Here is a 27,290-nt window from a genome sequence, read left to right on the forward strand (position 1 = left end):
ACTAGCAGAGATGGAAGACAACAAAAGAGAAACTGCAATAGCAATGAAGCCCTGAAGTCCGGATTCCAATTGCTCTTCCTTGTTCCTTGGTTCCCAAGAGTCCTTCTAGTACTCTGTGTAAGCTGAGTAGGATTTGTGTTACATTAAATGTAAAGATCCTAATAAACAAAACATCTAATGCTTTAGTTTATGGTGAGTTAATGCTATTTCTAAAGACCAGGCTTGCTCTGGAGTCTCCCTGCCAGTGGTAAATCTAATTAGTAAGTTAAAAAGGAGAAGAAGGTTTATGATGAAAATCAAATTAGAATCAATGAAAACCACTGTGCTTAAGGGAAATGTCAATATGCTCCAGCAAGCTAAACTGGTTGCTTCCTCCACTCTAATAATATTTGATAAGCACTGTACACCAATGAGTGTATTTCTCTCCTTTAGGGCTAGGTAAATGATAGCAATGAATCAAAAGTAAGAATTTCCAAGGAGAAAAAGTTTGAAGCATAGAGTTTGGGAATTCAGGTTGCTTCTGTAAGGGGCCCTTCTCTCCCTTCTCTTATTCCTTGAAATATTTTTCTTATTTTTTATTTTTAAGGAAGTCACTTTTTGCAAAGGACTTATGTTTATATTATTAACATGATAAATTGTTGTTAATTTGCTTCATAAGTAGTAAAAAATAAACTCTGTCCTACCCATGTTTAAATATCCATAAGTGCTTAAGTCTTTGGATCCAATTAGTGAATTATGGTATTTTGAGTATAAAAAATAGTAAGAACAGTTTTGGTCTTAGGAACACAAGCTATGCCAGTTGGTGTATCTCTTAGTTTTCTCATTGGAAGCTGGGATCTCTGACAGCCTTAGTAGTTCTCACATTCTGTAGTTCAACATAAGACATAAAATCTAATGTTTGGACCTAACAGTACAAATTATATGTCCATAAGAATTTATTACTATGTACACTAGCAGAATGTATTTTTCTATACCAGAAAAACAGATTTAGAATTAAAATTTAGCTTCAAGCTGTGATAAACTGAGTTCTTTAGGAACTGAATTATCTGAATCAATGAGAATTCAGATTAGATTGAAAAATATGATATTGCTAGCACTTTTGTTACATATTATTCCTTGTAACCATTCTGTAGTGAGCTAATGAATCTGAAGGTAACTGCTATAATATTCAGCCAAAATAAACCCTCTCTAGAATCAAATATTTTTCTCATACCTAGATCCTTCTACATACATAATGATACGATAACTCAAAATCACATCAATATTTGCAATATCCTGTGCTCTGCGACAGTGTTGTTTTTCATTCACTTTATAGCCCCTGTAATGCCTCATGTGGTCTAGTTGCACAATCAACATTCACTGAATAAACAAATGCAACAGATCCTCTGCAAGTATGACAGTGTAACATGGTACTATTACAGCATCAAGCTCCAGTCAGCCTGGGATGTTAGCAGAGAATGGAAGCATCCAGTCTTCTATAAGGCTGCCGAGAGTCTCCAAAGGCTCGAGCAAAGTCATCAGTTTGAGTCACACATTAATTAGCAGAAAAATTGTCAACACACAGAACACTAAAACATAGCTAGCCCCCATGTTATTATTTTTTATATGATCAATGCTATAGAATACCAAAACATGTGCCAGCTCCATATGCTGCTGCTACAGAACTTGAGCAGCCTGAACGTGGATGAAATGCGGGTGGGGAAGAGGGTGCAGAGGCGGCAGATGAAGAGCATACTGAAGCAGGGTAATCACAAGCAGATGAAAAGGACAAAAACTTTAAGGACACATATAAAGCTTAATTTCATACCAGGAAACTTAGCTATGAAAGCACCATAAAATACAATGGAGGAGTGAAAGCTGGCAAGCAACAGTGACAAAGGCGTAACCTGCAAAGCTAAAGCGTCAGAGGACTTGAAGTCTCTGAAGCTGAGTCACCCTTGAGGAGCAGTTGCTCAGGGGTCGGGTTCTCATTCTGGCTTTCTCTGTAAATGACTTCATACCTGCACCATGTTACATGAGTGGAAAAAAAATTGAATAGACTAATAAAGGAGTAAATAAACAACTCTCTCACTATCACTGGATACTGCTGTAAACTGAAAAACTATTTGTATCTGTAGGTGATATAAGAATTATAGGCAGACAGTTTTGAGCAGAGGACACATTGAAATGACAGTACTTAAACTGCGTGTCCCTTGAGGTTCAAATTTTGCTTGAGAGTTAAATGGAAGCATAAAAGGGCTATAGTTGATGCGTTAAAGCTCTACCTCAACACCTGTTCCTGCTTTCTTGGATTAAGACCAGAGAAAAATACAGTTTTGACAAAGGGGTAGAAGCTTGATAAACACCACATTTAAGGTGAAGAAATTTGGAAGATGCCTACAAATTTGCCTAATTTGCTCCCATTTGCTTCTTTGTTCCCTCCAGACTATTTCCCCACAGTGCTGAGTTACAAAGTTGGTATGTGGTTTGGGGGGCCAGCAAGCAAGGAAAGATATCCAGGAAGCTATGTGTCCCCCCAACAGCCCACATTGGCAAGAGAGGAATCTCTTTTTGTGGGGATGCTGGGGAGTGGTTGCTTAAAAGTGAGAGACAAAAAGAATTATCTGACCCACTCAGGAAAAAAGAAAAACACACCTGAGGTGAGACAACCAAGAGCCCAGAAATAACCCCAATGGCTTACTGCAGCTAGGGAAATGCTCATTCCCAGTGCCCTGGTTTCCATGAAGAAAGACTTTTTCCTGAAAATCCCTGACTTTCTGCCATACACTCTTATCCGTTACCGCAGAGGAGAAATAAGGTACCTGCTGGTATGTTGGCATGAACTAAGCATATGTTACTCAGCTACTTCCTCTTTGGGATCTGCCTGCTCATAGAGAACATGAGTCTCTCTCAAATTCCAACACTCACCAGTGTTACCTTAGACTTAGATATTAATATTGAACTCCATGCAAAGTATTTGAAAAACTCATAGTTTTAAACAAAACGTCTACAATAACTAGATTCTAATTGTTTGGCAAAGTTGACCTGCCTGGAATCTTTTTTTGAAGGATAAGAATATTGCTTTGAATGCAGTGTTTGCTTTTTATTTAATAGCAGCAATCCAATGAATAATATTATGAAATTTGTATAGCCAATACATTAGTATATTTAAAATAAACATTATCCAAAAAATAATTACTTATTCAAAATCAATACATTAACAGTAAAAATAATCAAAAATCAGTCAATACCTTGTCTTTATGAGGTAGTTTTACTCAAGGCATAAAAAAGAATTATATTACATTATTTCCTTCTAATCTCTTTAAGTCCAGGATTTTTCTTAGTCCTGTTAACACTGTTTTTAAAGGCACAAAATTATATATAACAACTAGATTGAAATTCAAGTACCCTTGACTTTTTGAGTGGATTGTCCTAATTTCTTTTTAAAGTAAGTATATTCTGGCAATAAATTGAAAAAATGCTGAAAAGCCTGAAGGTACTAAAAGCTTACCTCTTGCCCCCTTGAAATAGATGCTTGTACTTCTATTGTCCAGAAGGTCTGGGATACACAAAGAACTGTCTGTCCAGGCCAATCCCTCACCCAGTTAATTCGTTCATGTTGTGTGTAGGCAACAATTGCATTTTTAATCACCTAAATGGAAAATAAAATGTTAAAGCTGAGCAATTACACACTAAACTTGAAAAAAACTATGTACAACAAAAAGCAAAATTCCTAAATAGATTAACTCATACTGCTCAACTCTTTATATTATCTTAGCCAATTATGAAGACTCAAAGCATACGATTAGACTATTTAAACTCACGTTTATTCATATCCCTGTGAGCAAAAAAACAAATATAATACATAGCACTTTATTTTGCTGATTTGTCATCAATTTGTATGAATCATATATAGCAAATATTCATTTGACCAGATGTATCCAAAGATACTCTAGATACATTTGAATTGATGAAACAGGCAATTTTACCACAAAACATAAATTCAAATAAATCCAATGAGTTACATCAAACTCACAGTTTTTGTTGAGCTTTATTAGATCCCACTCAGCCATGCGCATATGTGTACATGCACACTCAGGCAAACCACACAATTTCTCTAAAGTACCTCTTTGTTTCTAGACCTCATTTGCTTTCAATCCTGAAGTTTGATGCCTAAGGCAATGATGAAAGGGATGGGTGTATAATTTACACATAGTTAAAAACTATAGAGTTAGGAAGTCTCATTTATGTACTTTGCTACATATGTTTTAGGTCTAGGTTATGTACTTTGGTACATATATTTTCAGTTGATTGACATGTCTCCTTTTTCTACTAGCCATCACTGGGAAACCTTCTAATCTATTCTATCAGCCCAAAACAGCAATCTCATGATTTGTGAGGTGATACCTACTTCAATGTTTGAATTTCAGGAAAGACCATCAAAATTAGATTTTTCTGAAAAATATATAAAAATGGGTGAACACTTCTGGATTTCTAGTCTAGCCAGGCTATTTATGGAGCTTAATAGAGAAAAAGAGCACTGTCAGCTATTGATAATAAAGAAAATTTTAAGGTAGAGGAAGACACAGAAAAGGCATTTGAAAACGAATAACTGAGGGATTGAAGGAACACAGAGAAGAGTAGAAAGCACAGTAGAGAAATGCCAAGGATGGAGTAAAGATGTGTTCTAGAAGGATGCTGGGGTCGAACAAAAGGAAGATATTAAAATCTAAATCACAATTTCTATATAGTTGGGTGAAGAAATATGATTATGTGAAGTTCTATAATATTATATATAGAATGTATCTATGTATGCCATATATATACAAATATGTAGCTACATATATTTTGGGGGTAGCAAGCTACATTAAGCCCATGATAATCTAGTAAGATAAAGATAAAGCAAAGGTGTCAAGAACATGATTTTTTAAATTATTTACAAATGACACAAAATTCACTTAATTTAGGCATGCAGTACCTTTTTAAGCATGCACATATGTATAGCACAACATAATCTCCTATTTTGTAGTATTTCAAATTACATTTCCTTGCATATTTCAACAACACAAACTCATGAACATTTGGGGAAGATATTTCCTCCACAATTCCTTGCTACCCTATCTTAATGACCTGAAATGGCAGCCAAAGTATTTTCTCTAAGCACTTTAACAAAATTAAAAGAATAGTTGAAATAGCATGAGTTATGTCTAAAATAATGAGTTATCACTGTATACATCAATTAACAAACCATTATATCCAATTCAATACTGCTAAGTAGTGGTCAAAATGGGTTTCATTTATATTAACAGCTACATAAATGGGAATGCTATTTGTCAATACTTATCAAGGCCTTTGAAAGCTCATCTTTTTTGACCATAGTCCTATACATGAGATGTTATAAGAAAATAATTCAATCAAAGAAACCAGCTATATCCATAAATATATCATTATAATTTAGTCCATAAAAAGGAGAAATGGGAAACTGTCCAAAAGAGTTTACACCTTTTGGAAAAATATTATGCAGATCTGATGTTAAATGTATATTTAGGAAGAGAAAGAAGCATCAAGATACATGATATGCATTAAACACCAGATTCCAATGAATTTTTTAATAATGTGTGAGAGAATATGAAAATTTTAATGAAAACTGTTGAAATCTGGTGCCATATTTCCTTTTCATTCTTGCCCTCATAACTCACTGCTCAACTGCGATATTTATTCCTGATGAGGAACTTGAAAGCTAAATCCACATTATAGTAGAAAGTGAATTTAAGTACTTAATTATTTTTGTTGACTTGACTCGAAAATATCTACTAACAAGAATGGTTACAAGTGACTGAGTTGATAATATGTTTTATGAGATGTGGAAAATATGAAGTTACCATTAATTGTAGGAAGTAGTTGTGATTTCCTAACATTTTGGTACATATTTTATATATATACAAAACAAAAGAATTCACCACAGAAACAACCATATCAAGGAGATTGATGTCAAACTGTAGAGACGTGCTTCCAAGACTAGATATACCCTGTAGACCAACATGTATCTAATGATGAAAGAACTAGCATGTGGCTACAAGAAAGGAGATATACTTGTGACTAAAATCCAAGTTTCTGTGGCATAGCTGGTATTTTGTCCAACTTTTTGAGAGACTGCAAAAATAATATCATGCATCATGTATCTTTGCCTTTAAGCTATTTATTATAATTGAACTGGTAATTCATGACTCAGTTTCTGCCTAAGAGTGCATTTATCAATGATTCATTAATAATCTATCATCTTTACTAGAAATAATAAATATAGCCAGTTACCTTGTGGATGGATTTTATCATAACTTTCTCTAACTCAGCCAACCACTTTTCTACTTGACCTCTGGCTTTGGCTGTTGAAATAGTCTCCGTGAGTTCCACAACCTCTCCTTCACTACTCTTCATGTGAGTAATGTCTAAGATTTCTGTAAATTCTACCTTTGCAATTCCTTCAAAACATTTCTTCAGGTGAGGTTGCACCCTAACAGGGAAAAAAAAAGTTTAAGAGCATTAATCAAATTTAAGCAAGTCCTTAAATTTCAGTGTTGTGTTTTGCACCAATCTTCATTCAAAAGTCATAAAAATGCATTCTGTGTTAGGCCCCTAACTAGATGTTGCTGGAGATGAAGTGTTGAAAAACAACAACAAAAAGACAAAATCCTGCCTACAGGGACTACACCATCCAGTGGGAGGTCATCATTGATTGAATGATTACAAAAAAATCTGTAAAATTACAATTGTAAGAGCTACAAAGGAAACATCCGTGAAGCTTTGTTTCAAACAAAATGAATTGAAAGATGTTAAAAGTAACATAAGGAGCAAACCAATCTTAATTAATAGATAATACACTAATTTGAAGCATCCTCGAATGCATGTAAGTAGTCGTTTAAACTGGAATCTTCAGAAACTGCTTGCAGATTATGAAGGTGCTTTAGTGCTTTAAGTACTTAACAGTTTACTACATCAGCTTCTTTGAAGATACCTAGCTTTAGTGTATTCATTGTAATACAGATAGAATGGACTAGACAAACCTCTTGTTTTTGGCATATTATTAATAACTGATTGAATTCCTCTCAAATAGGCAAAAAAGTAGAGTATAAAAACTAAGACGGTAATCTGAACCTAAATTTGTCTTCTTGTCTAGATTACTTGTCTCCTACTTTGAAGGCACAAGATACAAAAACAACAAGTTCATTCAACAAATATCTATTCACTCTCTGCTATATACTATATACTATTAAAAGGAATCAGCATTAGGGGAAAAAAAACAGTAAAAAATCTCTGCCACCATGGAGCTTGACGAAATCAAACAATAAACAATAAGTACATTTTGGCATATGCCAGATGATAAAAAGCATGCCAAAAGAAAATTAGGCAGAAAAGATAATCCAGGAAAGGTGGCTAGGGAGTGCTGCAGGGGCATGTCACTTTAAATACAGTGGAGAGTGGAGGCTTGCTGAGTGACAGGTGTTTGAGCAGGTTTCCACAAAGACCTAGAGGAAAAAGAGGTCCTATGGATATTTGGCTAAGAAGCATCCTAGGCAAAGAGAATAGTACGCTGCAGAGGGAGGATGCCCCCTTTTTGGAAGCAGTTCGAGGATATATTACAATGTGATACCATTACCATACTACAATGAATCCTCTGTAGCAGAGTGAGCAGGAAGAAAAAAGTGGGAGATGAATGGGAAGGATATCAGGGGACCACCCGTGTGGGTCATCACAAGCTACTGTGATGTGCATGGATGTGAGGAGTGATGTGCTCTAGAAAATCTGTAAGAGAACATGTGATAAAATAAGAAATTCACTCCAAGAGTCATTGCATTTGAAAAATATCATTCAATGATACTACTCATGTTTTTAATAATTATTTTAACTTGATGATTGATAATATTTAGGATATCTTGAAAAATGTTATATAAACATAACTATGTAAATATTTATGCTCTGCCTTTTTCTAAAAATTGAATTTAAGCAGATAAATTTAGCCATGTGTTACATATATAAGTCATTTACCTACTGGGATCTTTAGTCTCAGACAGTATTTCAAGAAGTTCATCATTAGACAGGAAAAAGAATCTGGGGAAAAAGAGACGTTTCTTTTCTAAATATTCATTAAGTCCTTTAAGAATGAGTTCCAAAAGTTCATTAGATTTTTTCAGCCTTTCTAGCATTCTCTCAATAGTTACAACTGCCAGAACATGTTTATCCTAAAAATAAAAGAGAAAGCATTCAACTAAAAAATATTAGATAATAACTTTATTTATATTCAGATTTTTAAAATATTTTAAAAAGTAGTCTTGCATATATATTCTAGGCCTTATAACTAGCCTCTTTTTGACTTGGAAAATGAACATGAAATAAAAGAGAGAAAACACTGAATTCAGAAGAAGGATGGGGAAAACAAAATAGTATGAGATGTGTTTGTTTTTTATTCTTTGAGGAAAAGTACTCTAAAAAGATAAAAGTCATCATTATAATTATTATTTTGAATATTGTTATCGATGATGATATAATGACACAAGCCCTGTTTTATAACTGTAGGTAAAAGAGTAAGGTTTTCGGATTGGGGAGGAAGGAGTTTTGATAAAAATCTTACGTTGCAAAGAACTACATTTGGAACTACACTGTAATACTCTGCTTGTTGAAGGACTTAAGTTCAGAGCGTGTTCCTCCTGAATTCTCTAGACTAAGACTGTTCTACTTTAAGGCATGGATTTCTGAACATTCCATCACATGAAAGTGCCACTGTGAACTCTTTGCTTTAAAGTGATTCAAATACAATGAAGTATTTTTAAAAAGTTTTCTTTTATGCTGTGGGATTCAAAATATCACCAAAAACTGATCTTAAGATCTAATATTTTTAAAGAGTAAGCAGTTTATTGATTTCTCAAAATATCCATACATGTCACCACTGGGTTTATGAAAATCTTTAGAAATACATATTAAAATACAATCTAGATATAGTTGAGATAAAATCATTTTAGTTTTCTTTTTTCTTTAACACGTAATTAATATCATTTGGATCTAGTTAGTCTTGGCCTTATAATTTCAAACTCATTGTTAGCATTGAACCAATGAAAAAGTTGAATAAGCTTGAATATGCTTAAAGGTGTTAGAAAGAGATGCTAAACACACTAGAGATTTTAATCACCATACCAAATAATAAACCTCATGAGAACACGCCAGTATGTTTATTAATAGGGCATTTTAGAAACTTTATTAAATTAAAACAAAAATACTGTTAAAATTAAATATGAAATCTCAAGAATATTTCAAAATATAATTTTTGACTTTTTTGAATTACAGTTTTCCAGTGTAACTAGGAAAGATCTCAATTTAATCAAGGGGAAAATTATTATTAATATTGTTTTCTCAATAAAACAGATCCATATGAAATATGTAACGACTAAACTAACTCATCTTTAAAGAGACACAATTTTAAAAAGGCATTTTATAATATGCCCTGGCAGTTTCATGTTTCAAGTAACCATTTTAAAACAAACAAACAAACAAATGAAAAGCAGGACTGAGACTCAGGTCATAATTTAATGCGTAATTCGTCTAGTAAAGGATAGAGCAGTACTCTTGTACGCCTAAATCTAAAAAACAAAATAGTGTTCTTAGAGTGCCACCTTCTGGAAAGACATGCCTTTTGTTGTTGTTGGAAAAAAAAGTTTTTTTAGGCTGAATGGATGCTAATATATGTGAAAAACAGGTGTTTTCAGAAGCAAAACTACCTTAATAACCAAAAGTGACTGAAGAACTCTGGAATTAAACTGAAAGGTCAATAAGGGAGCCTCTCCCAGTGAGAAAGGAGCTTTGGAAGCAGATAACAAAATAAAATTATTTCATGTTTATATCTCGAGGAACCAAGACCCCTCCATTAACCTAAGTAACAATATCATTTACATTCAATGTTTAACCTCTGAGCCTTTTCTCTTAGCAGAGTTCTAAAAGAACCCTCATAAGGAACCCCTAATATGGAAAAAATGGCTTTTTGTACCAAGAACTTAATCCAGTGGTGTCTACTCCACGGATGTGGGGAAATGGAACTTCCTAACCTGGATTCCCACCTGGCCTTAATAGTGCCCACTGTGTATATAATAAGAGTATATTTGTACATTTATAGGATGTTTATCAGTGACAGAGCTTCTGGTCAGTCATGGGAGGAACTGCCTAGGGGAAGGGTAGAGAGGAAACACCCGTTCTCTCCTCTCTCTCTGTTTCTGGTACATAATTGGTCAGGCATCCACCAGTCACCAGGAACCCCACACAGAGTTCCTCCTGGTGGGAGCAGGGATCTAGGCCACGAGGAGAACAGAGCGAGTCATAGATACCCCCTGTTCCCGGACAGTTAAGCTCGAGCTTGGGAGCAGGGCGCTTGGAGGGCAGGGAGCGAGGAGAGACTGAGACCTACTGCCTAGAGCGTTAAGCTCATGCTGGGGAGCAGAACCCATAGCTGGCCTGGGGGTGCATTCGAGCCAGCGGTGTGTACTAAGCTGCCTGTGACTACAGTGAGGATAAACGTGGTAACCCCCTTTTCCTACAACTTTTTGTCCTTGACTGTCTTCAGTCTCACCGAGTTCACAGAGAACTTGCACCGGGAAGGGAACCCCTCCTCCTGGAGCTATAGTGGGTCATCTTATTAGCCTTCCTGAGAGAATATGGACTTGCATTTACTTTCAAAGCTTTGGAGAGTCTGGACATAAAACTATCCTGAATATTAACATATTGAGGTAAAGAAAAATATAAAGCCAGCTGAGGAAGACAATCAGAGAAGAGTTTATCACTCTCTTGGGTCCTGCTTCTCAGCTGGAAAGAGAGCTTCCATACTCGGGGAACCAGAATGCCTCCACATGCTAACAAGTCAGGCCCCAAGCTCCATGAGGATAAAAGTTCTTTTATTTGGGACCTTGCCCTATATATCTCTTTATCTGGCTATTAACTTGTATTCTTTGCAGAAAACTTTATTAAACTGGTAAATGCAAATGTTTTCCTGAGTTCTGTGAGCCACTCTACCAAATTAATCAAACCTAAGTGGTAGGTCATTGGAACCTCTAATCTGTAGTTGGTAGGTCATAAACACAGGTAACAGCCACGGGCTTACGACTGGTGTCTGGAGGCGGGGTGAAGGGCAGTCTTGTGGGTCAGAGCTCTTAACCTGGGAAATCTGGCGCTGTCTCCAGGCAGATAGAATCAGAAAAGAGTTTAGTTCTCCAACACCCTGCTGGTGTTCAAGAATTGCTTGGCATTATGTATGGGAAGATCCCCTCCCACATACATATGCCCATTGGAATTGGGTCTGGGAAGCCAAAAGGAGTTATACTACTATTACTTACTGCTGTGTATAAACTATTGTTGTTGTATATGAAAGAACACATAACAAAGATTTCCTCAGTAATTTGGGGTTTGAAGAGTATTTGAATCAAATACAAAAAAGAATTTTTTTAATTAAAAAATTATATTAACTACAAGAGCACAAGCATGTATTTTTTGTTTTGGGGCAACAAAAAAATTCTACTTGATCTTTTTCCAAATGAAAATGTACATGTGTTATAAAGGTTTTGCCCTGTTATAAGGAAATAATATATGAAAGGCTCAATTTTTAAAATTAGAGATGATTAAATGTGTTACAGTATGACTCACCAATAGGTCCTTTAAATATGGAATTCCAGTGTGATTAATTTTATAGAAGTTTGGTTTATACAGAGATATTATTACACAAAATGAAATAAACATGATAAACAAACCCATGTCTACCTTTATGAATATTTTTGTATAAAATCATAAAGTTGATGTTGACAGAGTACTGTCAGTATTTAGTATTACAGTCACAATTATAAAACTATGCATATTTAGGGCAGAAAAATTGTAAGGTAATATTCTTCCTATCTTACAGTAAAAACATCAATGGAGAAGTTTATATTTATTTAATAATTTAATAATGTCTTCTATTTTAATCCTAACTTACCAATAACACACAAACCATGCTTTATAGGCAGTAAATGTCTTTTGAATTTACTCACACCTTTTTCAATTTTACTGGTTTTCAACAAATTCCCTCCTTAACTTAAATTGTAAGTTCTCCTCCACAGTATATGTGTATTGACTGTTTACATTTTATTTCTTATTTATCAGGCTCTTTGAGTCTATTTATCTTTGAAATTCACCTTTTTTTTTAGGTCTCTATGGAGAAACTTGTTAATTAAGTGGTTGGCACGCTGACATGTTTGCACCATAGCACATTTCAGTGGTGGCACAGCATGAACAAGGGCCCATAGAATAGAAGGGGACAGTAAGCGCTTAGCCATTTCCCTACAAGAGGATCCGGTAGGAACCACTAATGGTGCTAAACGTCATTAAGTTATGCAAATTAACGTTGGATTTCAAGAAGTAATCAAGATAGAATATCTATTTTGCTTTTGATATATCTTGCTCCTGGGATTCTAAAACAATACCTGAAAAGCTAACAATTGTGGAAAAAAGACAGTGACTTACTTGGATTGTGTTAAAAATAAAAGTCATGTCACATCAACCAAATAATCACATTCTTATAAATTTTTTACCTACTTGTACTACACTTTTCATTATCTCTCTCCATGTTTTATCCACAGTTGTAAATCGTCTGCTTTCCTCAGGCATTTGAGACATAATGTCTGGAGAACTGAAAATGGGCTCCAAATACAGCCATGTGGCTTGGACCTTGAGCCATTCATCCAGAATCTCCTGAAGCAGCAGGAGCTCGCCCTCCCATTCTCTGAGAAGCAAAACACAGTGGCTCTTATCAACCAACAGCAAATTAAGCAGTGCTTCAGATGACAAAACTCAAAAGCATAAGTAGACTGTCAATCTTGTATGCAATGTTGTTATTCCAATGCATCTACCTTTAGTCAAAAATAAATCATTAGATTTGTTCTATAAAGTCTGCTTTAAAAAATAGTAGCAACATTTATGTTAATACAGATATACATATTAAGATACACCTATCTACAAATGGGCTGGTTTCTGCATATATCATAACAATAAACCTTTTTGCAATCTACTTCTATGGCTAGAGGGCACAAATTGAGAAATAAGATTTTGGAGACAATAATGGTGTCCTCAACAAAGGGCACTCTGAACTTCTTAGGAAAGGTAGTTATATTCAGGACTCATTTCCCTAGGATTTTTCTTCTTTTTAAAATTTGGGCCCATAAAGTCTTTATTGCCAGAATAAAATATTTTAATTCATAAGATGTAACTGCATTTTTAAAAATCTATGTAATCTTAAATATATTAGTGTGCATTCAGGAGGAAGAAGCATTTTTGAATCTATAATAGGTTATTAATTCATTTCTAAATATGGAGAACAAAATGATGACTTGATTTCTTCAATAATAAATATTACAATTACACCATAAACGAAGAATTTTACAAGCACAGTTCTAAGGTTTCTGTATGTATTTGTCCCATCCACACAGCAACCCCACGAGGTAGGGTCCAGTATATATTATCTATTTTCCAATGAGGAGACTAAGGCACACAGGGGTAAATACCAGGTTCAAGTTCACCTAGTTAATAAATGATAGTGCCAGATCTGAATCCAGATAGCTGCAACTACTATGTTAAAGAGATCAACAGTCCTAAAGAAGAATGATTGATTAATGGCAACAGAACTTGGATAGCTTTATATTAAGATATCACCCAACATTTATAAGTGGTGATCTGTAACTTTAGATTGTTAAATCCAAGAAATGTAAATAGGAGTTCTAAAAGTCACCAGGAATTTTCAAATGCGTTTTCTAAATATCTTATTTTCAATGTTAACTATGAATTTGTTTAACCTCCTTTCACAAGAAGAAATGAGTATCTCTGCTTTCTTCTGGTGCTTGGATTCCCTCTTTCTTAATCTAGTCCCTGACACAGAAAATTTCCAACTAGCTAATGATTTCATGCATAGTCCTCAAAAATGGAATCCAGATATACCACTTTCAGAGTGGTTCAAAAATTACTCTTCATGAGTACATTGGAGCAAACTAGGCAAGAGGCAGAGAAACCAAACAGAGACTGAGTGAATCCAGAGTACATTCAAGTTTATGATAATATATCAATAACCAGAGGTGGATGCCATGAAGCAGTTAACTTCCCTAAATTTCCCTAAAAATTTTCCATAAAAATTCACATTGAAGATGGTAGTCTGATTTGGATTTACTCTTTTTTTAAGGTAAAATATAAACAGGTTAATACAAATTATAAAAATGGAAAAAATTGACGGGATAAGGGCTGTATCAGGTGCCAGTCTAGAATCAGAGTTTCACTCTTATGCACTTTTCTAGCCATCTTTCGTGCATATTGTGGAAATTATATCATACCTTTAGGGGTCATCTACAATAAAGTACTATATTTGCAAAATGACATTATCTTCAGTTTAATAATTTATATGTTCTACAAACTATGTTCATAGACATGAAATTATTTTTGAGAGTCAAATATATAAGATCAGATTGTAGGCAATAAAAATGAGCATCTCGAAGCTGATTCTCCACCACCTTTATTATAAATATAGATGATAGCAAAGGGATCAGTACTTTTCCAAAAGTAATAAAGCTTATCATTCCTTACAGTGAACTATTTAAAATATTAAATATGAAATGGAGAACCAAAATATCACTTTACCTCATTTGTTTTTCATAAGGCTTAATGAAAGGAGATCCTCGCATAGTTTGTGACTTAATAATGTGGTCATCCAACAACATTTGAATTTCATCAACTGATGACAAAATAAATGTCCCACTTTCTCTGTAAGAAAGAACGGCAAATTCCATTGCATCCCATTCATTAATCATCTTCTCCATGGCCTTTTCAAGAGAATATTCTTTGCTGGCTGCTTCACTAATACCTTCAAATCTATCTAAATATGGTTCCAGATTCATGTCTAAAAGAGAGAAGACAGTGGAGTCGTCTGCTGGCTGCAGCGGGTAACCAACAATGCTGGACATGGCCTCCCAGTGCCTGGTACGCAGGCCAGGATTACAGATCACCTGAATGAGAGGAATGTGCTCCTTGAAATCTTCTACCTTTGCTCTTACTTTTTTTGTCATTGCCAATGCATTTGGAGAATCATGGAAGATTTTCTCCAGCTTATATAGTCCTCTCCAATAATTTCCAACATCTGTTTCTACTTGGTCTGGATTCACCTTGTGATATGGTCCTTCGGTCCATCCTCTGTACTTGTTGTTAAAATCAAGAACAGTTTCATAGAGACGAAGGTAAGGGTTCAAACCATCTTGGATTTTTTTACGTTGAGGGTATATTGACGGTAGCCAACCAAATGCCTCCTCTTCAGCATTAAACTGTTCAATCTGGAAGGACAGGCATTAAATAAATTATTCTGCAAGTGAATGATATTCAAAATTAAGTTTTTAAAAGTATTTATATCAAAGGTTACCCAAAAACCTCACAAAGCCCTAAAGCTAAGTTAATTAGGACATGATCTAGAAAAATAAAGCCACAATCTGTTTCTCCTGTTTCTTTTTTATTACAGTTTCCAGATTGCATGCTAAAATGAATTTACAGAAATAGAGAAGTCTTTGCCCATCCAAATATATTGAGGATATAGCATCATTCATTCATTAATAGAATTCAGATTAACAGGACTGTGTTATACACTATGGAAAATAGAAAAAAAGTGTTATATTGCAAAGTACCAACTCCAAGGTGTTAGTCATCTGGCTTGGGAGGCAAGACACATATATGTAGAAAGTTAAATAGACATTGTTCAATAATAATAGAAGGTAATAAAAGAAATGTCTTAGAGCAGTAGCTGTTTAAGATAGAAGGATTAGTATACACTAAAAAGACTATCACTCAGAAACAAGGGACCTCACTGAAATAGTGCAGTCACAGACGCTTCTATGGAACAAATGCAACCAGAGCTGGGTCTTTAAGATATGTAGAATAGGAAGAGGCAAAGAAAACATTAATTTCCTCTTTTTTTAGTAGTGAAATATGTGAGGATGTGGGTGGTCTAGAGGAGAAAGCTACAGAATTGAAAAGTGTGAGCTTGGTTTATAAAGTCTGCAGGTTACCTAAAATTTTAGTGGCCTCAGTCTTAAAAAACCTTCACTTTCTTCTTTCTCAAAATATGTTTACATATTTCTGACCATTATAAGCTATTTAATTATTTCAGCTATTAACATCTTTCAATGTAAGAAAATGGTAGAGCATCATAATATGGTCTGTTTTCATATTTCCCCTTTTTATAAAAAAATGCAATTAAAATTTTCAAACAGCTTATGTGTCAAAGGGTATGCTTTTCCCACTTCAGCTTCTTCTAATGAGAAAGCTGATTTGTGAAATAGCAATAATGGGAACAAAGGGGCTTGAGGGACATGATAATGGGTCTGATTTAAAAACACATCCACCAAATCTAAGCTGGGTTCTATGAAGATGGGAAAACTAAATAGTAACCAGGTGCTCTCACATGATATAAATGATTAAATGACCCAAAATAAAAATGGAGAAGCAAATGGAGATACAACTCTATCTTTCAAATAAAAGGCGAAGGTCACTGAAATGTTATTACTAGTACTAAAAAAAAACGGCAATGTTGCTCCTCCTTGAAGCAGGTCTGTAAAATCTCTTTGTCCCATTTATATTATTTTCTCATTAAATTTAGTTAAACTGTTTTATTTGAGTCTATTTCTTAAAGGTGAATGCAAACTCAATGCTCTTTCTTCATCATCTTAATAATTCATCATAACTGATCCGCTGAAGAATTTTAAAATTATACCTTGTCTGCTGCTAAATCCAACTTTCCATTCAGTGTTTGAGCCTTTTTCAGGTATCTCTGTATATCCTCAAGATCTCCAAATGAGTAAAATTCTTCTGATTGTTTAGCATAACTCTCCAATTCCTCCACAAACCGTTCACACCGTAACTAATAAAAACAATATTTGTTGTTACTATTTTTAAAAGTTAAAACTCCTAGGCATCAAGAGAAAATTTAAATATTTGTAAGGATTATTAGAATTATTATATTTGTCACTGGCAAACTATGAAGAAAAGAATGATCTGGAAGATGACTGGGATCTAGCATAAGCAGAATTTTTAAGAGTTGGGATTTAAAATTAGTGGGTCAAGATTCTTGTAATTTACCAATTAGATAAAGTTTACCCTTATAATATCAATGTAAAAAGTTCTAATTGATAAAATGAATTAGAATGTTGTTAAACCATGATATTCTTAAGTATGCTAAAGAATTTATGCTAACAAATGATTTATAAGGACTTGAAAAATATCATAATAATCAAGTATAGGATTAAAAGGGAACTAAATTTTTAAGGGCTATAAAGGCATCTGCAACATTTGAATGAACGGCTGGGAAAAACCACTTCTTCAATTGTGTTCTAATATTCAGATAGCTCTTCCATTAGTAATGCTGACACAAAGTATTCCAAGATTATTTTCTTGTCCCAGGGGCTTTCTTCACAAGAAATGTGCAAGGTAAGTAAACCCAGATTTAAATGCTTAAAAACTATAGCCTACCGATATAAAACAGGCATGTCTCTGTTTTGTTTTGTTTTTTAATGAGAATGGCTTATAGCAAAATTGGCATTGGTAAGACATCACAAATTAAATGGCTCAAGAAAAAAAATCTTCATGAAATATTCAAAAGTCAAATCTAGGTTATTCAAAAATAGATTTTATATTTTATGGATTATCTAGGTTGATGCCTGTGCTCTTTTCTCTAGTTCATGGTAAATTTATTGCTCTGGCCCCATGGAGGAAGAAAAATGAAAGGAAAATTTGTCAACATTATGTGAAGTCTGTAGAATAATATACTTTATGATAAGTATAGATAATTCTGAGGCACTCAGCAATTTTCTAAGTGTCTATTATGTTGTAATTTAAGCATCTAATATTTACTGTTCATGATGTTCCTATAGGTTTGAGCAAATTCTAAAATGGCCTAAATTTAAAACAGAAGAATAGACTATAGTTTAAAATGAATAATTTTTTAGACTCAAACACAGAGAAGAGACTGGTGGTTACCATAAGGGAAGGGTTGGAGTGGGTGGGTAAAATAGGTGAAGGGGATAAAGTGGCACAAAATCTCAATTATAATATAGTTATGGACATAAAAGTATGGCATAGAGAATAGAATCAATAATACTATAATATCTTTCTATGTTGACAGTAACTACATTTATTGGGGTGGGCACTTAATAGTGTAGATAACTGTCAAATCATAACGTTATATACTTAAACCAATTTAATACTGTATCTCAACTATATATCAATAAAAATAAATAATAAAATGAAGGATTTTTTTTGAGAGGGCATCTCTCATATTTATTGATCAAATGGTTGTTAACAACAATAAAATTCTGTATAGGGGAGTCAATGCTCAATGCACAATCATTAATCCACCCCCAGCCTAATTCTCGTCAGTCTCCAATCTTCTGAAGCATAACGAACAAGTTCTTACATGGTGAACGAATTCTTACATAGTGAATAAGTTCTTACATGGTGAACAGTACAAGGGCATTCATCACAGAAACTTTCGGTTTTGATCACGCATTATGAACTATAAACAATCAGGTCAAATATGAATATTCGTTTGATTTTTATACTTGATTTATATGTGGATCCCACATTTCTCCCTTTATTATTATTATTATTTTTATTTTTAATAAAATGCTGAAGTGGTAGGTAGATGCAAGATAAAGTTAGAAAACATAGTTTAGTGCTGTAAGAGAGCAATTGTAGATGATCAGGTGTGTGCCTGTAGACTATGTGCTAATCCGAGCTAGACAAGGGCAATAAAACATCCACGGATGCAGAAGATTTCTCTCAAAACAGGGGGCAGGTGAGGTTCTAAGCTTCACCACTGTTGTTCCCCGATTTCTCACCTAATGGCCCCCCTGCGACTGTGCCTGTCTTAGGTTGTTCCTCCCTTGAGGAATCTTACCTGTCTCTGGCTAACCAGTCATCTTCCGGGACCATACAGGGAAATATAAAGTTGGTAAGTGAGAGAGAAGCCATATTGTTTGAAAAGGTTAGCTTTTTACTTCTTTGCAGATTTATGCCCTGTGGCTTCTATGCCCAGCATTTGTCTCAAGGTATCTTTACCACTTGGAGGAATTATGATACTCAGTAAATTCGATATGAGGCACGAATTCTATTTAAGGGTTGTAATTAGGAAGGAAGAAGAAAAGCTATAGAGGTAGCATATGGAAGAAAACATGGGAGGATTGATTATTTCTTTGACATATCTAATGAAGGATTTTTTTAAGTCTATGAATTATTCTCCAAACAATATATTCTGCTAATTAACTGTATTTGCTGTAAATGTGGTGGAAAGACACTAGGCTTGCTACCAAAGGACATCTCTCCTGGCTGACCTGAACAAGTCTTTTCACTTCAGGAACCTTCGTTTCTTCATCTGTGAAGTGAGACTGAAAATACTAAGTCATTTGTTTGGACAAGAGCTATGGAGTGCTCATGTGATGTGCACCTGGGTGTCAGGTGCTGTGCTAGCCTGCGGGATAAACATGAGAAAAGGTAAAAATGAAAAAGCCCTCTTATTAAGGAGCTGACTGTGTAATGGGGAGATAGACTTGAAAAATGATAATAGAATGATGAGGTCATCAGTTCAGTGGGGATGTGTTAAAAGTCTTACAGGAGCCGAGGAGAAGCTGCGCAGAGTCTGACTGAGAGGTATTATCGGAAAGTCAGAGGTATAGGCTAGACAGACAAACACGTGTGGGGCAGGGGTGCAAGAGATGAAAGGTGTCAGAGAGCAGGGACCTGAAAGTTGCTCAGGGTGGCTGAAAAGTCAAGAACAATGAGTGGGAAGAGACAGATGAGGCTGGACAGATAGGGCGAAACCACAAACCATCTTACATGTAGGAAGACAACAACAAAGAGTTAGAGTCATTGGACATGAGGGAGATGACTCTGGACACAGTGCTTCAGCAAGTTTCAGCGATTACCAGGTGTGAAGGCAAACTTCACCAAGGGAGCTTTGCTGTTAAATGATAAAAATAAAATAACTCAAAAGAGTATGCTAAACTGTGTGAGATAAACACTATTTTTGTTAATGGTCATTTGTGGTCAATACATTAAAATTTTTTCTCCCTTGAAAAATCAAGAAGTGACACCATGCCAATCCAATATGTGTACTATTGTCTAAGATTTACAGTATGGAGAAACTAAAGTATATGACCTGTGAAATAGAGTTGACAATGCTACATAAGAAGTTAGAACATAACCATTTCCACAAAATGAAAACAATTTAAAATGTCTATGCTGCCAACCTTAAGACCTTCTTGATATTGTTCTGTTTTCTCTTTAATGATTTTCCTGTGTTCTTCAAAAATTTCTTCCATTCTTCCATACCACTGAAAAACATTATTATTTAGCCTGATGTGTGCTGGAGAAAAGCTGGCACACTCAATGAGGAAGGCCAAGCAGTTTTTAGAATCCACCAATCTCTGTTTCAGTTCAATCATATCAGTTGTCTCTACTTTCTGAATATAAGCCTGAGGGGAAACAAAAATTACAGATGACATTGTATTGAACAGCTCAAGTCAAGAAACAGCCTGTGGAAATGCATTGCATAAACATGTACAGACTTGTTAGATGTATAGACGTTTGGTTCATGATAAGGGCTACAGGACCGTTCACTTCTCATCAATCCCAAACACCTCTACTAAATTAGCAGGGGGTAAAAATAGAAAATATTAAACAACACACAAAGAGCACAGAGAAGAATGCTATAGGTTTCTGGAAGATACAAAGCAGTTGCTACATTAGCAATATAGTTTACTATTTCAGAGTAGCATTTATGGGCACCTGCTCTGTACCTGACACGGTGCCATGTGCTGGCAATTCAGTGTGACAACTAACACACTTGGGTTTTGTCCTCAGAGAATTTAGAATCTAGTTGGGGGAAATAATTTTTAGTGAAATAAACACCATAACAAATGTAAAATTGCAAACTTGCAACAGACGCCAGTGTTATAACACTTTCCTTTGTTACAAACCTAAAAAATAACTACAGGCAAATTTAACAAAAAATGTGATAAATCTCTGGTAGGAAAACTGTAATACTATATTGAAGGACATTTCTAAAATTCTGAATAAATATGGAAACATATATTAAGATATAATATTATAAGGATGTAAATACTCCTCCAGTCTATAAAACCAATGTCATTTAAATCAAAATTGCAATAGCATTTAAAAATACTAAATTTGATATAAATCTAAAAGTCTCTGAAATAGTAAATACTCAAGAGTAGCAAAGATAATAATGAAAAAGAAAGATGATAGATATCAGCCTTGCCAAATATCAAAATGTAATATGTAGATGCAGTAATTTAAACAGTTCTTGTTCTATCCCAGGAATAGATGATGGAGCAGAATAAAGAGTTGAAAATTAGATCCAAGTACATATGGGAATGTAATGTTCAAAGGGTGCATTTTAAGTAGGGTGAAATAATAAATCATTTAATGAATAATATTGAATTGGCTTTTGATTTTGGAAAAAGTTATATCCTAGTTACTTAGTAGGAGAAATACAGAGAGGGTTTATTGATTGTTAAGTGAATAAAGTAATTTTCAAGAGAATAATGATTCTGTTTTTGCAAAAACAAATCTGTGTGTGTGTGTGTGTCTGTGTGTCTGTGTGTGTGTGTGTCTGTGTGTGTGTGTGTGTGAGAGAGAGACAGAGAAAGAGAGAGAGAGAGAGAGAAACTAGGAAAGAAAAAAAAATTACCTTATACCCACACAACTATAAAGAGTTTATAAACCATACCTTCATTTCCATTAGTTCTGCTGTATTTGGAGGTGTGCTAAGAGCTTTTTCAGCTATCTTCTGAAATTCCTCACATAATCTGTAACACCAGCAAAATCAACCTTATATAATTAAATTTCATTCCAAAATATATATATTCCCATATATTATTTAAATGTTCTATTACATGAAAAAATTAAGATCTTAACTATATGACATCTAGTGAATTAAAAGCAAATTCTGTCCATTTACTTATTATTTAATACACATTTAATTATCATGTATTAAATTCCCACCTACAATATTAAGTGACAGAGATACAGAAATGGATAAGATGCAATAATGATACTCAAGCACTTCACAATCCAGTATGGAAGATAAGACCATAAACAATAATTTCTAACCTAGAATTTTAAGGGCTTCACCAGAGATTTAGTTGAGACAGCATCAAAAAGGTGGTACAAGAGCAAGGAGTGATTAACTCTACTTGGAGGGAATGGTTCAAATGGGCTGGGGTGCTCAGAAACTTCTGATAATATGCAAATATTTCCTAATTTGGATTGTGGTCAAAATGATGAACTTACTGTGAGGTTAAAAAAAAAAAAAGACAGAGTAGTGGGAACCAAAGAAGTCCCGACAAGATTGGCCGTGAGGTGAAGAAGGGAATAGCATGGTGACGGTGCTAGGCTGAATTACAGGAAATGAACACTGTGAACGCTTGTAAATTTCACAGGCAGAACCATCAGTGAAGGAGAGGTTTAAAATGAGATAGGGGATGATCAGTAGAGAGAACTTTGACGGGTGTAACAGACTTTGGCTTTCTGAGAATGTGGGGACACAGGGATGAAGGGATTCATGAAGAGATGAGTTAAAACATGTAGGGATAAGAGGTCAAGGGCATTCTATCTACTGTTTCCTGTAATAGTCCTGAAATGTTCCTTGTACATCCAGTGAGTCTGGTGAGGGACATAATCAGGAGAAAAGAGGAAGAAGTAGAACTGGCATGAGCTCAGAGGACAGGGAAAATAGCTATGAAATTAAAATAAATATTTAATTCAGCATGACAAGCTACAAGTAAAAGACATTTTCACTACTCTTCCAATACTTTTACAGGAAAATATGCTTTCAGTTGAACATATGATTGTGGTGCCTAGAAAAGCTACACACGTCCTATCCTTTTCCACACAGTGACTTCCTCTTTGGCCTTACCCCTCACCTGTCTTCCCTCATAGTGTCTGTGAAAGCATCACAAACCATTCCTAGTTCTTGGAAACACCATGCCATTTTCATATCTCACACCGTTCTACATATTATCTTCTGTACCTGGAATTCTTTCACCCACATTGTTCACCTGGCAGACTCCTACCCAGCCTTCAAAATAAATTCACACATCACTTCCTCCTTGCAGCCTTCTCTGATTTTCCCCTCTGCCCCAACCTCCACCCTGAAAGAAAATTAATCATTTCCTTCTCTCTTCTCCTTCTGTGGCTCAGTACAGAACTTATTCTGCCCTACTGTAATTTACTGGTTTATCTGTCCAGTTCCTCTTTAACTTCATAATTTCCTTCAATGGTGTGAATCATACTGAGAGTCCTAGTACCTAGTTCTGAGCCTAACACATGCTGGTAAATAAAGCTTCCTTCAGGCTTCTATACAGTCTGAAGAAATACTCTTTTTACTGATATGTTTTTTTCCTCTGATGCCATAACTATTTTAAAAATCGTGATTATTTGGGCTTTTTTCTCATGTAACTGATACCAGAAAAGAGGTTCCCAGAGTAACACTAACCCCAGTTGTTGGAAGACTAGTTACATTTCTTGTCTTAAATAAACCGGTATTCTGCTTTACACATTAGCATTCTATGAATTTACTTAACATGGGTCAGTTTTCCTAAAAATCTCCAAGTTAGTCAACAAATGAGCTTTTAGTTAAGATAATAAGATAACAAACTTGAAGAGTAATTACAGTCGATGAAGTTCCAAACTGGAGGGACCGATGTATGAGGGACACATGATAACTGCGTAAATCTCCCTTAAAAATCCACTTGGTGTATTGATTATACAAATAAAAAAATCTGAAGTTAGACTTGTGCAAACAAAATGGGAACACATTTTAATACCACCTTAATTCAGACAATTGGGAAGGCACAATTGCGGTGAAAAAAATAATACCAATTATCAGAAAATAACACTTGAAACCAATAGAAATAAATGTGACATTATCTTTTTTGGGCCGTTTATGACACTGCTCTAATCCATTACTTCAGATGAATGATAGTTGATTCTGTTTAACAGCCCTCCTCCCATGGGAAAGTATAATAATCGACAGCACATAAATACCTTGTATTTACTTCCTGATGATTGCTGAACATTTTAGCTATAAATTTTCCACAGATAATGTCTGCTCGCTTCACCAGAGCTCTGATTAATTCTTCACAGTGCATTTCAAACATTCCTAAACGAACGGTCTGCAGTGTTAAGTATTAAAAGTTTAATAAACATGAATAGGAAGAAAATAACAATTTTGCCTTTCTCATAATATTGATTTTTTGTGTGTATGTGATCTAATGAGTTGAGTTTTTTGTTTTGTTTTATCGTGATGCAGGAAGGGTTTTCTAAATACTCATTTATATTTTACAACTATCTTTTGGGCAAATATCCCTGAGGAGTTTATTATCTCAAAAACCAATTCTATTTTAGGATAATATAGATATAAAAACTAGAGAATTGAGCTCTTAAATAGGTAGTTGGAATTTAAATGTTATCTCTGCTCTACACAAAAAAGTAATGCATGCTTATGGTAGAAATTTTGGGAAATATAAAAATAAGACAAAAGAAGAACATTTTAAATACCAGTCTGCTACTAAACAGAAATAAGTTTTGTGATACTAGACTCTCAGCTCTATGAACGTAAGAACTGTGTCTATTTGGCCACCTGCATATATCCAGATCTTACCACAATGCTTTGCAAATGGAAAGGCTCAGTAAATATTTTTCCTGCTGATAGTAATGGCCTAATTCTTTCGCTGTATGAACTAAAAATACATCCTAGTAAAACTGGAAAAAGATCATTAGGACAGAGACTAGTTATATAAAATGGGTCATTTACCTTTCTAGATGTGTACTGTATATCCTCTATTAGTTTTTGGTATTTGTGAATTTCTTCTATTATTTTCTCATAACTATGATTTTCTGCAAGAAAAGCATCAGCATCTTGCTCAGCTTTTCTGTTAATCAAGAAATCATACTTGTCATAGAGTCTGAGGTGTTCCTTCGGTGCCATGCTCTCTCTCAGTATCACTTCCTTAACCTTTTCTTTGTGAGCTTCAACAATTTCATCCAGAATTATAGGCTTCAAGGTTGTTGGTTTACACTTACTTTCCTAAACAAAGGGAAAAAAACAATATTAGTCTTTAAAATACCTTAAATTAATATAACTAGATCACTTAAACTTCATAAAAATGCCAATCTTACCATATTATTTCTTCATTCACAAATTCTTTTTGATTTTCTAATCTCTATAGAAAGAGAGATTTAGTCTAATCACAGCAGTATTTTAAATATCTAGGTTTCATATAATTTTTTTTCTTTAAGACTACTTAGTTGTGTTTTGTTTTTCTATATGGATGAAACAACTGTTACTTGAAGATATAAACAAAATAAGAAAATATAAAAACAGCAGAATCCACATCTTATTTGTACAGCTGTATATATAGCTCTATAAGGCAGTGCTTGCACTGTACATTATTTGTATTTAGAACCAGCTCAGTGTCATATCATCACACTCTTTGATCACAGTATTTTTTTACCTTGAGGAGTAATCTATCTAGAAAAAATAATTTTTACTCATTCATTGACCTTTGATCTTTGATTCTGTAAACAGCAACTAGACCACACTGAAATTCTTAGTTGTAAAATTTGCATTCTGCTATCAGCATTAGAATAATGGAGCACACAACAATTTTAAATAAGCAAGCAAATCTCAACAGTTTGTCTCCTTTCTTCAAGTAAGAGGGCAAGTAAATGTGCTTACATGGTTTGTTATCTTGAACCAAGTTACACTTAAAAATATGTATGACCTTCTTGTTCAGAATAATGGATTTTTAACTATAACAAACAAAAACCACTGTCTGTACAGAATACTCTACAGTGTTGAGATTGACAATATGAAAGGATTTCTTAGAGAATCGATTTGTTGAGGTATCCAGGGTTCATTTCCCTGCCGTGCCCCGTTATGGTCATTTCAGGAAATCAAATTGTTTAGAACTAGATGCTTCAGGACATTGGTGAATTCCATAACCACCAGCACGACCACCACCAATACCACCTCACTCTTGGGCTCAGTAGGTGTTGAGTGTTATCTTTTCTGAAAACGAATTTCGGGATAGAGCAATCTAAACTATTTACTGTATGCAGTGTGAGATGATTGGATCTAATGTGAAGCTCATTAATATTATGGACTGTTTTCTTAAATTAACAGCCTAATTTCTAAAGCATATAGACCTTTTAAAACAGAACTGGGTACATAATTCAGAACTGTATTATAAAGTACACCTTTAATATGAACTCAAATCAGTTCCTATCAAAAGTTAAGAGAAATGATATTTTTGTATTAGACAGCTCCAGTGTTTGAAAGCATGTCAAACTAGATCATGAGATAGTGGTGTGCTTGGACTCAAAGGACCTTAGCCCCTTTCAGGGTTGCCTTCTAAGGGAGAAAAAGTGTATTTTAATTTCACTTTCAGCTTCTATCAAAGACTGTGAAAAGAAACAGCTATAAGAATTCCTTTCTACAGTTGCTGTCAAAGATTCCTGAGACCATGTTCAATTATCTTATTCAAAGTACCTTCTTCTATAGGACTTGTTTCCAAACTTGACTGATTGCCAGTACCATCTAGGGATATTTTGCCAGTACCTATTTCTAAATTCCATCTGTCACTGTGAATCGGCACCTCTAGGGACAAAGTGGTAATGGTGGGTATCCTTAGATTTATGTTTTAAAAATATCCCCACGTGATGCTGACACATAACATTTCAGAACCATTACCCCATGTGTAATGCCTCATGTAAGACCTCTCTCTCAAAATTTGATATTAGGAAAAATACCTGAGCAATCTAATTCAACTATTTAATCCTAGTTAAAACTTGTCATATTCTCCTCTTCACTTTAGAAACTGGGGAGCTTAGAGCCATATTTCATAACCATAAAATCTTGGCAACTGCATTCATTTAAATGATTATAATAATTTTCTCCACTTTCAGCTTTGTCTAGTAACTCTTATTAGCTTGCTATATTTGTCTGTTTCAAAGGCTACCTCAAATTACTCTTGAAAAAAAGGGTAAGGTATGAATAGAAAATGATATAATAGATGAATTGGAATTAAAAAGTAAACAGTGTATTTCTTGAGAGACTTCTACTTATGGCAACATGGCAACAGATATCCTGAAAACAGCTACTCAGTTCAAAACACAAAAATACGCTGGAAAAATATGTTAAATAT

At 34.5% G+C, this 27,290-nt stretch overlaps 1 protein-coding gene across 6 annotated transcripts in view; it reads right to left on the reverse strand.

The window, feature by feature from the left end:
* Positions 1-27,290, reverse strand: part of DNAH7 (dynein axonemal heavy chain 7) — a 234,954-nt gene that overhangs the window by 146,837 nt on the left and 60,827 nt on the right. For 5 of the 6 annotated variants that reach the window (XM_073218408.1, XM_073218412.1, XM_073218409.1 and 2 more), the window contains 10 exons: positions 24,899-25,171; positions 24,130-24,257; positions 21,812-21,890; positions 20,310-20,534; positions 16,781-16,927; positions 14,665-15,350; positions 12,580-12,766; positions 8,023-8,216; positions 6,292-6,490; positions 3,491-3,631 (listed from right to left, as the gene is read on the reverse strand). In XM_073218408.1, coding sequence (XP_073074509.1) covers positions 3,491-3,631; positions 6,292-6,490; positions 8,023-8,216; positions 12,580-12,766; positions 14,665-15,350; positions 16,781-16,927; positions 20,310-20,534; positions 21,812-21,890; positions 24,130-24,257; positions 24,899-25,171 — 2,259 coding nt within the window. Of the gene's footprint in view, positions 1-3,490; positions 3,632-6,291; positions 6,491-8,022; positions 8,217-12,579; positions 12,767-14,664; positions 15,351-16,780; positions 16,928-20,309; positions 20,535-21,811; positions 21,891-24,129; positions 24,258-24,898; positions 25,172-27,290 lie in introns of those variants that run through there. The other variant, XM_073218413.1, reaches the window with a different exon arrangement.

The sequence above is a fragment of the Manis javanica genome, chromosome 12 (genome assembly GCF_040802235.1).
Source record: "Manis javanica isolate MJ-LG chromosome 12, MJ_LKY, whole genome shotgun sequence".
NCBI classification, from domain to species: Eukaryota; Metazoa; Chordata; class Mammalia; order Pholidota; family Manidae; genus Manis; species Manis javanica.